The sequence below is a fragment of the Condylura cristata genome, unplaced genomic scaffold (assembly GCF_000260355.1).
Source record: "Condylura cristata isolate star-nosed mole 26May11 unplaced genomic scaffold, ConCri1.0 scaffold00003, whole genome shotgun sequence".
Classification (NCBI taxonomy): Eukaryota; Metazoa; Chordata; class Mammalia; order Eulipotyphla; family Talpidae; genus Condylura; species Condylura cristata.
In genome coordinates this window covers 31,190,403-31,203,695 of record NW_004567104.1, presented here as the reverse complement: position 1 = coordinate 31,203,695, position 13,293 = coordinate 31,190,403, and the positions used below count along the sequence as shown (strand labels likewise).

Here is a 13,293-nt window from a genome sequence, read left to right as displayed (position 1 = left end):
AAAAAAAAGGTACTAAAAGTCTAAAATTAAATTCCAGCCCAAACCTGAGGGTTAGTAATAAATATGGCAGATAGTTTGGTACAACTTCAAATTAGCACTTTTCAATTTTATATACAATGTCTGTGAGTGTATATACAATATATTCATGAAGTTTAATTCTATTAGGAATTTCTAATAATTCTAAGCCAGAAGGTAGTCTTAAAATTCATCAATGCAGGACAGCAGGAAAAATAAGTAGGTTAAGAAACTTGCCCATGGACACAGAAACAGTAGGTGATAGAACAGGAACTTGAACCTAGCTCTGTGTAACTTAAAATTAGACTCTTAACCACAAAGCTGTGATATAGTTGTGGGTAGTGGGACACACCTTTATCTGTGAGCTCCCTAGCAAAGAAAGAAACCAGATAGGCAGAAGAACTATGCATTTCATCTGCCAGACACAAAGCCTGTCAAATGTTATAACTTTCCTGATCCTAAGACCCAAGTATAGCAGGTAGAGACTGATGGGAGATCACAGGTTTTCTGTGTGCTTTATTTTCAGACACTTTATCACAATTATCACACATACCCAGATCATATCCCAATCTCATGTGGTAGGGATTGACTCATTAAGTCAGTCTGGGAAGGCCTGCTTCACAACTCTCTGCTGTCTACTTAAAATTTGGAACTGCATTTCTGTGAGCATACCCAGTGATTCCAAAGACCTCCTCCTAATTATAGGGCATTCTGGGGCTGTAACTGAGCGAAATTATCAGCCCAAATATGTAATGCCTACAGAACACTCTTACGGAGAAAGGCTGAGCTCTGGCAAGGGCCTGTTCTTTGACACACTCCAGAGACAAGGGTGTAACGATGGCTCGGGGCCAGCCTTTTCCTTACAGGATGAGTGCAGGCATCCCAGAGCCCACTCCACCTCCCTCAGAGCCCCTCTCTCCCTCCAATAGAAAGGAAGTGTGATCTGATGTTGAGCCCTATTGAAGTACTATCACTATGGAAATGTCCTTATATTTGAAAGTTCCCTGCACCCTGGCTGTTAACCCACTTAAATATGTGTTACCATGAATACTGATAAAAATGACAGAATCAGGCCAACCCGTGAAGTCATTATTATAGAATTTGATCTGTGTGGCCTCTGCCTGTCCATTCCTCTTCAGTGCTCAGACCATCAAACTGTTATCTTAAATTCAGTAAAGCAAAGCTTATGTCTCTCCTTTCCTATTAGCTTTTTCCATCTCCTGAGCCCCACTGACCAGCAGCTTCGTGCTCCCCAAACCTGGTGCTCAGCTCTTACCGAGTTTCACATCGAGGCACCCACCAGAGCGCCTGGCGTCCCACCTTTCCAGCAGCCCTGCTCTGCTCAGGCCTCTCGCTTGCTGCTCTCTCATGGCTCCCGACTCCTCCTCTCCATGCCTTCCTCCTCTCCATGCCTCTCGCTTGCTGCTCTCTCATGGCTCCCGACTCCTCCTCTCCATGCCTTCCTCCCAGCTGGAGACCTCAACTGTGGCCCTGGCGATAGACTCTGAATTTCAAATATCCAAGTTCATTTCATCTACTAACTTTTCATAGCCTTCACAATTAATTCCAGGCTCATGAGCCTGGCTCTCTCTCTCTCTCTTTCTCTCTCTCTCTCTCCTTTTTCTTTAAAGATTTATTTATGCATACAGAACTGGGGTACAGGCCAGAGGTGCACAGAGCAGTGAGAGGATTCAGCAGCCTCCCTGCCCTGTCTCCTTCTTTCTTGGAGACCCAAAGCCCTCTGCTCCAGGTTATCTGTCTCCATCCTGTTCCACACAAATGTCACACTTGCTTCCTCCTTGCTGAGTCTGAACATCAGGGCCCAATGGCCGGTGGTCCCCTTTATTGCCAGCCACCATGTACACGAATGTGCACACATACTGCACGGTCCTCACCTCCTCTTGCACACTTCACACCTCATATATGGTACTATATTGGTTTTGTTTTCATTATGTAGGTAGTTTTCTTAGTTTTCACAGGGGATTACAAGTTCCTTCGAAACAAGGGTAGCATCTTCCTCACGTACCCTCATCATGCCTGACATAAAGCCTGTACTTAGGAATCCTTCTATTTCCACAGTTTAGAATAACCATCTGTTCTCATCCTGCAGCACTCCAGTCGCCCATTGAGTATCAGCGGAAAGAAAGGAGCACTGCTGTGATAAGGTCGCAGCCTGCAAGGGGGCCCCAAGCCAGCCCCAGGCCCTACTCCTCCGTCCCCATGGGCTCTGAGAAGCCCCCGAAGGGCTCCAGCTATAACCCACCTCTGCCACCTCTGAAGATATCTACCTCCAACGGCAGTCCAGGGTTTGACTACAGCCAGCCTGGGGACAAGTTTGAGGCCAGCAAGGTAAGTGACAGCAGTTACGAGGAGCCTCCCCATTCTGAGGGCCCACTTTACAAAGTCGTGTCTTTTTAAGTTGATCATTTTAGCAGCACCAGCCCACTGAGTACTGCCTAGTCTTAATTCTTTCTTTCTTCCCCCACCAATTGAGTGAGTTAGAGAATTTCCTCTGGCTCAGACACTCGATTAAAGTGAGTCCTGTCATTTGTAGAAATTATACCAATGAAATAGACAGTTATGCTGTCCACCAAGTAGACCATCCAAAAGTCACAGCTGCAGGGTCTGACATCCTAAAAAGAGGGCCCTTCCTGGTGGTGAGCTGCTGAAGTGAGTTCATGCCTCTTCACTCTCGCTGATGTAGTGAGAAGTTGCTCATCTAGGTGTGAATAGAGAAGCCAACCTTGACTCCAACACTTCTCATGAATATCATTGATAATCCACAATTCAAGCATCACTATGAACATAGTCCCAGACGTCAATTTAGATCCAGCCCACCAGGGCATTTGACACAGCTCGATAGCAGGAAACGCTGCCAGATTGTCTGCTTTCCATTCTAAATTCAGCAACTCACTTGTTCTAGAACCTCAGCAAGTTCCCTAATCTCCTTAGCCTAGAACTATATTTTTGACCTGCTTATTCCAATTTTATATTTTTTTTTACCCAGGTGATTAAATGATACTGACTTCTTTTTAATTTAACCTATTAATGTATAGGTTAAATTCAGTTTGACAGTACCTGTACTCGTCTATTTTATCACATCACCTGGAACTTGTGCACCAGTGAGTTGGTTGCAGTCACGTTGGCACCGCCATTTTGTCAAATTTGCAAGAGAGTTTCCCACTGTACTGAGCGCTGCAGTTCCTCTACAAGCACTTTCCCTTCTGCAGTCATGTGAAAAGGCCCCAGAAACCATGTCCCTCATATGATGAGAAAGGGCACCTGGGGGTTCTGTTCCCCCAGGAGCTGGTGAGCATGGGTCATGCTCTTTCCTTGGACTTGGGCAAATAGTTACTCCTTTCTCAGTGAAGGCCAGAATGTAGCATAAGACCAATGCTTTTTCTTTTTCTTTTTTTTTTTTTTAAAGATTTATTTATTTGTGCATACAGAACTGGGGTACAGGCCAGAGGCTCAGCGGCGGCAAGAGGCTTCCCCAGAGACAGAGTGGGGAACCAGGCAGATCGACTACTGAGGGGAGCAGTGGGCAGGTCAGGAGAGGTCTGCCACGCCATGTGGTCACCTCCGGGGCAGGCGGGAATTGAACTCATGCAAAAGCGGCTTCAGATTCTCAGTGCTGTGCTTTAACCCACTGCGCCACCAGGGAGGGCCAAGACCAATGCTTTTTCAAAAGAAAGGGAAAGCTTTCTTTCTATTGAGGGCTTGTCGCCTCTGACATGACCTTTGCCCTAACCTCACCTTGTCCAGGAGCTTACATGCCCAGTGCTTCCATTGGTCAGAGACTGCTTGTGGGAAGCTTCTGTCTAGGAAAGGGTAGGCTGCCCTCTAGGAAAGGATTTCAGGTTGAAGGTGTGTCTTCACCTTACCTCAGCCAGGCAGTCCCTCTACCTGTTCACCCTTGATTATCACATTGAAGGAGATATCACTATACAAAAACAGTGCATCTATCCCATTGCTCCAGTTAGTCTTTTGCCTGCTGTTTGCCCTGTGAGCAGGCAGTGAGGCTTTTTACCTGGCAGGAGAGTCCAGAACAAGACATGTGAACCAGCCTTCTCCTGTCTGTCCCCTGTCACCCTTGCCTCCTGCCAGAGCGACCTGGGAGGCTGCAATGGAACCTCGTCCATGGCCGTGATCAAAGATTACTATGCACTAAAGGAGAATGAAATCTGTGTGAGCCAAGGTGAGGTGGTCCAGGTCCTCGCCGTCAACCAGCAGAACATGTGCCTGGTCTACCAGCCTGCCAGTGACCATTCCCCCGCGGCCGAAGGCTGGGTCCCAGGCAGCATCCTGGCGCCCCTCACCAAAGCCACGGCAGCAGCAGAAAATAGTGACAGCAGCCTCAAGTAAGTGCCTCATTGGCTTCCCCGGGAAAGGAGTATGTGGATTAAAAAAATCCAAAAGCAAAGAACGCAAACATGCAAACACACGCTAGGGAATTACTGCTGCTTGCTCTCGACAGCGCCACTGGACGCAAGGTCTGAGTGCCGGACCACCAGCAGGGCCTCCAGGCTGGATTGTTCTGGGCATTGGTTTTATTGTTTTGGGGGGTTTTGTTGTTTTGGGAGTTTTGTTGTTTTGGGCTTTTTTGTTTTGTTTTTTGGTGGTGGTGATTTTTCTTTCCTTTTTGTTTATAATTTCCTATTCATTTTTTCCTCTCCCCCCAGCCCCCACTAAGAACCCTACTGAAACCCTAGGTGACAAAGGCATGCCTTCCGTTGCTCCATTTGACCTACCACAGGATTCACTGGACTGGACTTCTATTTATATTGTATTGAGTTACTGATAGATATATATATTTTTTTGATTGACACCCAAAAACGACCTTGGCACAAATGCCAGACCTGTACAGGTCAGAGGCCCGCTGCTTCTCCCAGGAGAGAGGAAACTTTTTGGTTGTCTATGGCAATTCCTCTGTACAGATTGTAACTTTTTTTTTAATGTCCCCCCTCCCCTGTCAGTTTAATATATGTTCATGGTCATTTGTAAGATATTTCTTTTCCTTATTTTGGTTGTGAAGACCTTCCGAACACATTCCTGTATAAAGTATTTTGCACTATTTAAAGAAACCCATATGGATGAAGTCAGGTTGTGCAATATAATGGAGAGTCACAATGTTCATCATTGTACCTGTAATGTAACTAATTTTAAATGTACTATTTTAAATATGTAAAATAAATTTTCACCATGAGCATGTTTTCATGAGCTTAAAGACTAGTTGACCCTTTTCACAATTCCAGGACTTTTAATATGCAAACAATTCTTTTTATTTTTTTCTTTTCTGTGTTTTTAGGAGTTGGTTGAGTGCACTGGCAGTTTTTTCCTACATGAAAAGTGCCTTTGTCCCTAAAGTTGCACAGCAGCTTTAGACCCTTCCTTTCTAAACAGCCTCCGGTGGTTTCCTCTAAACTCTGACAAGAGAAATGATGCAGATTGGATGCCACCCACTGGGCCCTCTTGAGGTTGGATGTCAGTTAACGGCTAGAGTAGGCACCAGAGTTTGGCTTGCACCCCCACACCCCACTGCTCTCCACTCTGTGGTCACCCGTGGCCGGGGGTGGAAGGAGCTCCCGTGAGACCTCTGAACAGGTGCACTAACAGCACTGTCTTCTTTGGCCTGTCACTAAGTTGGGGTGCAGAAGCTACTGACATCACCCTGGCCATTCAAGGTACTGCAGGCCCAACTGGAAAATAGCAATGGCCCCCCAAGGTCCAATACACCCCGTTCCTTTATTCTAAAGACACTTGTTTCCAGAAGCCTTGGGAATAAAGACCCTCAAAGCACTGAATTTCTTAGTGGCCAGTGGCCTTGCAGACATAACTGTTGGTGATCTGTGACCTGATGAGCCAGGCACCAGCACTCTTCTCTCCTCACCCTTGGGCCTTTTAGTCACTTTGGTTCACACCTACCATGGGAGCGAAAGAGGAATGTCAGGTTGCAAGACTCCAATGCAGTTTGGTCACCTGGGTGCGCTGGGTGCCACTCTTGCACAGGGTTGGTGGCGGTGGGCCAGAGCAACTGGCCAAGCAGGTCATCAGCAGCTCTCAGTGAGGGGCATCACCGCACCCTCCCCAGGTCTTGCTGGGGCCGCAGGCCACAGTGGTCCTACCCACAGGATCAGTGTCACTGAAAGCTTGTTTCCATATCCTTCCCTGGACTTGTGGCCAAGACATGGATGCTCCCCAAAACCATGGTGAAGAGTTCTGGGAAGAAGAATATAAAATTGAAACTGTCCTGCCACTTGTCTATGTTGAGACTTCCTTCTGAACATTATTTGTAACATTTCCAGTTTCTCACCAAGCACACTGACTGACCCAGGGGGTAATAAACACAGACTCACTCCCCCACCACGCTGGCATACTGTGTGATCTGCCCTGAGAATACTTTTGGCAGGGACCTCCCTGATTCAAGATATTCTCAGAAGGAGCCAGGGATATGGACTTGGAGATAAAGAGATGGCAATAAAGTATGAGGTTAATAGAGTGATATCTTCTAAAGTTAGCTCTCATGACTAACCATTGGAGTGAGGAGCTGGTATGCAAGGGATTTAGGAGCCTGCCCACTGAGGAGGTACAAAAGAAGGTCTGGCCAAGAAAATGTTAACTTCTGAAGGGGCATAAACTCCCAGAATATTGAAGAACTTGACTGTGACAGCTCTTTCCCACTCCAAAAGTTAATTGTTGCACTTGTGTGTACGTGGTGAATGCTGTGGAACACCTTCCTCAGAACATCCTAAAATTCCTAATGTTTCTGGAGTTTTGTGGAGGAGAAGCTATCTACCTTGGAGTACCTTCCATCCTCCTAAATCCCAGGTGCTTCCCTCTGCTCCCCTCCTTAGTGAGCACTCATTTCATGGAGCTCTGTCTGGACAGGCCTAAATTTGACAAGCAAACAAATCTTAAGGGAAGGCGACCTCACTTCTTCCAGACAAAGCTAGCACTTGGTACACTCCGTGACCTTACCCGAGATGGATGCTGCCTCCCCAGGGTCCCTGGTGCTCTTTGCGGCTTGGCTTTTGGTGTCTTTGGCTTGAATTCTGACATATGTGGAACTGAAGGGCTCTGCTCGGAGCTTCTCTTTGCAGGTCTGTGAAGAAGTAGCTCCTAGCCCCCTCCTGGCAGGAAAGAAGTTAGGGTGGGGTGAAAGACCATTGCCGTCTCACCCCTCTGGGTATTCTCTCCACAGGAAAACGCTAGGCAGACTCATCCTGAAATATCCAGAATAGTGCCTGCACTGTCCAGTGCCCCCAGAAATCCTCTCTTTACTGCACAACCCAAACGCACATAATGAGACGGACACCTTACAATCATCCCATGGGGGTCTTTGTGTCAGCTCCAAGGAAAGTAAAGGTGGCTTATGCATGCTAGGATATACCTCCTTACTTTCCCGTGTTACAAGCTAGCGTTCTTCTTCCACCCAACACACCCTTCAGTAAAGGAATCCCTCAGGCCTATAGAGCCTCATCATTATGATAAAATGTTTCCCTTGGTAGAGTTTAAAAAACAAACAGAACTCTTATCTTCCTCAAATGGTGAAGCCAACCTTGCACATCTGTCAGGAGGGGTCAGAGTTCATCCTCACTCACTTCCAGTTGGCAGTGAGATCGGCTGCCAGCCACCACAGAGCTCACGTGCAGGTTGGAGCCTCCGAAGCTGGGGCTCGACTGGAGCACCTCACCTCCTGACTCACCCAGGGGTGGCAAGGCCACCCACCACCTCACTCTGCCCTGAGCTGCCATTTTGATTGGTGCATTTTTTGGTACAACAGGAAGTCATGTTCATGGCATACTCTACGCATGAGAAAGCGGGCGGAAGTGGAGAACACGGGTAAAAATGAAGCCACAGGGCCTCGTAAACCCAAGGATATTCTGGGCACCAAAGTCTCTGTTAAAGTGAGTAAGGTATTCCGGAGCTGTGTCCCACCTCTCATCTACTCCCACCCTGCAGCATTCTCACAAGACAATTTGGGTGGATGGGATTTTTTTTTTCCCAGTGTGGGGATTAAAGGGGAAATAGTTTAGCAGGATTTTGCATGCAAGATCAATTTATTTTTTATTTTTTATTTCTCCTGGCAACTTCGATTCAAATAAGTAAGTATCTCTTTCTCTCTTTTTTTTCCCCCCCTTTGGTACTTTTCTCTTTATACTGTGCAGATGTTTTATAGCAAAATTATCTGCAGCATTATTCTCTTAGAAATGCAAAGTGCTTCACTCATTCGGTACCCTAGGTTTGAAAATACATACAGGGTGAAGAGACTAGGGATGCTTTCCAAACCCCCAACACTGAGGTCTGAGGTTTGGAATTCAAGGGCAACTGTGTCATTTGTAAAGTTTCATTTCTTTTCCCCAGAATTCAGACAACACCCCTTTTTAGCCTGTGCTTGGGCAGGAAGGGAGACACATTGGTGGAACCCAAGTTAGTGCCTGTAACAATCCACTTTATCTTACCTCAGTGATTCTGAGCTTGGCAGACCTTTGAAACAAACAATGCTATCTGGTTTAAGTCGGGCCCTCTGGATGATGGAAATTACTTGGCTGATGTTTAAAATTGCTACAATGTGTGATTATCTACCTGGCACTTTTCCCCTTCCTGGGCAAACCGAGAACCATTGAAACACATTCTAAGGTCCTTCTTGGGGAAAAGAAATTGTTTCTCCTTCACCTCATCTGGGAAGTCCAGCCTCACAGAAGACAACAGTTTAAATTCTACAGCACTCATGCTTCATTCAGCTGCTCCCATTGCTATTTCCTGTGCGACCAGCAGCTCGCCAAGATCCCAGCTCCTCTCCCTGGAAAGAGCATGCTGCTGCCCTTGGTGATTTGCACCCCACCTGAAAAGCACTGGTCTTTTCTCAGCCCAATTTACCATTGTCCTTGCTTCGCTGAAGTTCTCCTCACTCTCTAGCAAAAGCTGCCTGTGTTCTAACTGTGTTCTCTTTTTTCCCACTTCCTCATGCTGCCCATCAAGGAGACGAACAGTTCCGAGGAGTCAGAGTGTGATGATCTTGACCCTAATACTAGCATGGAGGTAGACACAGCTATTGTTGTCCTATTTCCTACAGTGATTGTCTTTTTTAATGTGTTCTGTAAGAGTAACCTTGCTAAAGTCACCAGCCAAACAAAATTGTGATGTTAGGACACCCCTGGGTGTCCCAACTTCGGGGCAAAGCAAAACTGAATTCTGCTCAATTTATAGAAAGCTCTACCTTGCTTATCTTTTTAAAAACAAAATTGTGTGATTCTCTCAAAAGCTTGCTTAAGATTTTCTTCTTTGATGGGTTTGGCTCCATGTAGAATATACCTGACTTGGTTATTGGGATCTTAGAATGAGCACATTTTTTCATGGAAAATAGTATTATAAAGAGTGATTGGTTTGCAGCTAAAAGACAAGCACCCATTAGTTTTAGTTCCTCCCTCTTTTGTGTCGTCCTCCTCCCCTTTCCATCTTTCTTTCCCCTCTACTATCATCCTCTGGTTCTACTAGAATGGATTCCTCCCCCAAGGCGCCATGAATTCCTGTGTTAAGTGTGGATGTGCAGGTGACCTGAGCTCTCGCCTAGGAACTGCTCGCTGATGTTAATGAGGTGTGACAGGAGTGACTCCGGAAACTGCCCTTCCCCAGCCCCCCGGAGCTCCCCACAGCGGCTTGTACCCACAGTGAAAGAAAAAAAGTCCTGGGGATACCTGCTTCCCATGGCCTTAGCCAGGCTTCTAGACAGAGGGGCAAACACTGTCCAGGGCCATGACTCACACTCTGGGCTTAAAGGGATGTAGAAGTGGAACCAACAGCTCCACCAGCAGAAACTTCAGCCAACTTCCAACTGGAAATAGGCCTAGTCTAGCTTGCCACTGGGTGAGTGACAGCCTCCATACGTTTACAAATGCTAAAGAAGCAGAGCAGACCTGGAGCTGCTTTTCTGGCCATTTTGTCTTTTAGCATCAAATCATATTGACTGGTCCAAATCTGTATCCGCATCCCTGTAACAGATAAAAGCTTAGAGATTTTTTTCTAATAGTGTCGGGGGTGGGGGAAGGAGATACTTTAAACTTTTCCTTAACTAGATGGACTCTTGTTATTCTAATTTTACCTAATCCCAAAGAATCTATCACCGTATTATCACAACTACCACAAAACCCAGGAGATGGCTTGGCCAGTGTATGACCCAAGAATGTTGGCCTAAGAAGGGTAAGTCAGCTCTGCAAGATACCAATGGAGTTGAATAGGGACAGAGACCAGTGGTTGAAAGCACAATAAAATAGTCCCCTGTGGATATGGGCATTGCCACAGAGCTAAATCCGGCAGACGTGGGTTATTGCAGTACTCCACTGTGGGAAGAGCTGGGAACAGTACTCGTGGCCCAAGTGAACCTTAGCAATCAAGTCAGCAGAAATGTCTGGCTTGGCTTTCCTTGTGCTCCTCGGCCAGATCCCAGCTTCCGTGGAGGCCACATCTCCCACTTGCAGCTGTCTGGTGGTGCTTCCATCTCCTGGCAGTGTTGCCTGTGTATATCAGAGATGTCACCTGCAAGTTGAGAAAACAAGCAGAGAAAGGGAAAGAGCCAGATACCTGCATTCCAGAAGGCAATGTGAGACCTTCAACTCTGGTGACCTGGGGGGAGAAGAGTGACCTTCCCATTCTGTTCTTTAAAGGAGTAAGTGGAAACAGAGGGATGTGGAGACAGGTGAGCAGTACACACTGACGTTAGCTAATGGGATTGATGTCGTCTTTTGAGTTCCGGGTCCTTGGGTTCACTGTGGGAAATGTTTCACCTGAGCTCCCCTTTCAGCGGCACACAGCGAGAGTCTTCACAAGACAGAGATTCAATTATATATATATTTTTTAAAGATTTATTTATTTGTGCATACAGAACTGGGTGCAGGCAAGAGGCTCAGGGGCGGTGAGAGGCCTCACCAGAGACAGAGTGGGGAACAGAACAGGCAGATCGACGAAGTACACTGCTGAGAGGAGCAGCAGGCGGGTCAGGAGAGGTCTGCCACGCCATGTGGTCACCTCCAGGGCAGGCGGGAATCGAACTCATGCCGAAGCAGCTTTAGATTCTCAGTGCTGTGCTTTAACCAGCTGCGCCACCAGGGAGGGCCGAGATTCGGTTATATTTAAGAGGAAGTTTATTAGAGGCGGGCGAGGGGAAGCACTTGGAAAGGTGCAAGTGGGCAGGGAGAGCTGTCCTGAAAGGGACAGGTTTGCAGGGAAAGAGACCTGCGTGGTTGCAGGCAGACAGTCTTAGGAGAGTTGCCTCCACTGCGGGAGGTCAGTGCAGAGAGGTCCCGGCATGGTACAGGTCGCGGGCAGGCAGGAGGCTGCTGCCCTGCAGAGGGAGAGAGTGGGCAGAAAGAAGCACCTGCATGGGCACAGGTGGGCAGAGGAGCGGCTGCCCCAAGCTGGTGGAGAGACTGCCCAGATATAGACAGCTTCTCTTTGGGAGGGGCCCCCTCCTTGTGAGCCCAGGTTTGTTGGCTTTGAATAGAATCTGAGAGGCCCTGAGATTCCCCAGTGAGCTTCACCTCCATCTCCAAGTCCTTGTCCTCACCTGGGCGCAGGCATCCTGGCTTTGGTGCCCCAGGATCTTGATGTTCTGGCTGTGTCAATTGCTGCACCAGCCCCTCTACCCATCCCTTTGTGGGGCTCCGTGTTGTGATGCCTCCTCTGCATTCCTTCCTCCGTCAGAATCAGATGCTGCAGTCGATAGAAAAAATGCACGTGAGCACCCATGTGCAGCTTAGCCTGGCTTTGTGCTTTGTGAGTTGCTCAGGTTTCTAAGGTTCTTATTCATCCAAGGCTTGCAACTCTGCATGGGCAAAGTGACATGAGTCCCAGAGAGATAATATGCGTGCATACGCAGAGGCATTGGCATGTCGATGCATGTGCGAATAATTTTCAAATACTATAGTTGAGGCAGGAATTTCAGTTAACTGGAACACTCAGTGGGGCCTGTGGTCAGTAGCTGCAAATATTCTGACTAATCAGACTTCTGTGCTGTGTTGGCATGCAGTTCTCGTACGTTCTGTGTTGATCCTCCCAAGTATCAGCGAACTCTCTGAACTGTGTTGCCATCTTAAAGGCAACTTTGAGCACAGAACCAGGTGCTTAGAGAAAGCAGGCTTCTTGGTTCTGCGAGGTCAGTATTTGTAAACACAAATAACAAATGGATGTGTTCAACATGAATTAAGAATTTTCTCATTGCCATTGTTGCCGTGCTCACTACAGAAGAAGAGAAAGGTACCTCCTGACGAGAGCTAGCCTCAAAGACCCAACGTGAAAAACAGATGGGCAGGCTACCTCCTGAAATTCCTTATAACTAGAGTGAGAGTTTTGGGGATCACTACCAGGCTCAGCCTGGCCCCAACCTCACTCTCATCTTCTGAACCTGATTGTTTTATCTTCTGGCCAGGACCTGTGCCAGCAGCTCCTGAGCCCACAGCCTTGGCTGGTCTGCCAGCCACGTGTGTGCTGCACATTGCTCCATCCTGGGCCTCTGCTAAGACCCACCCTCTGGCTGGCTGGCTATCCTTGACTTGAGGCCAGCACATTGATTCCAATCCTAGTTGTGTATGTGGCTGTAGGTGGGGGCAAGAGGTGAAGGGGTGTTGGGTTGTCTATCTCCTGCCTTCACATGAAAAGTGTTGCCAAAGCATTCTTTTTCTGTCAGTGGATGGAAGGACCCCTGTACATAGCAGTTCCCTGGGGTCTTTGTTTACACACCAGATGCTTGCTACCCTCAGGGCTGACATATGTCCCACCCCAGCCCATTGGGGGCATCTTTGAAAGCTAATTAAAAGGAGAACAAAGCACCTTAAATGCTAGGAATCTGATTTACAGAACTTTCCAAGACACCCAGTTATGGAAAGGGAGGCAATTATGCTCTTATATTACATCCTTTCTCTTTCCCCTAGAAAGATGCTTATGAATATTCTCAAGTGAAAGTCCCTCTTCCCAGCCCCAGACCCCACAACAGCCCTGCAAGGTTGGCTCCAGGAGGCCTGTGTGAGTGCCTTCCTGTTACTCACAGGAAGCAAGCACATCTCACAGAGAATCGCTCATCGTTCAGCTTACTTTTTTTTTATATATAACAGTTTATTTTTACATCATTTTGCACATTTTTTTTAATTTTTTTTAAAGATTTAGTTATTTATTCAGACAGAACTGGGGTACAGGCCAGAGATGTGGAGGGTGATAGGATTCACCAGAGACAGAGCGGGGAGCAGAACAGGCAGATCGACGAAATACACTGCTGAGGGGAGCAGC

At 47.3% G+C, this 13,293-nt stretch overlaps 1 protein-coding gene across 1 annotated transcript in view; it reads left to right on the top strand.

The window, feature by feature from the left end:
* Positions 1-13,293, top strand: part of KALRN (kalirin, RhoGEF kinase) — a 408,565-nt gene that overhangs the window by 362,618 nt on the left and 32,654 nt on the right. The window contains exons 46-49 of the mRNA XM_012730450.1: positions 2,095-2,364; positions 4,123-4,376; positions 7,799-7,922; positions 8,998-9,057. Of these exons, the coding sequence (XP_012585904.1) occupies positions 2,095-2,364; positions 4,123-4,376; positions 7,799-7,922; positions 8,998-9,057 (708 nt within the window). The remainder of the gene's footprint in view (positions 1-2,094; positions 2,365-4,122; positions 4,377-7,798; positions 7,923-8,997; positions 9,058-13,293) is intronic.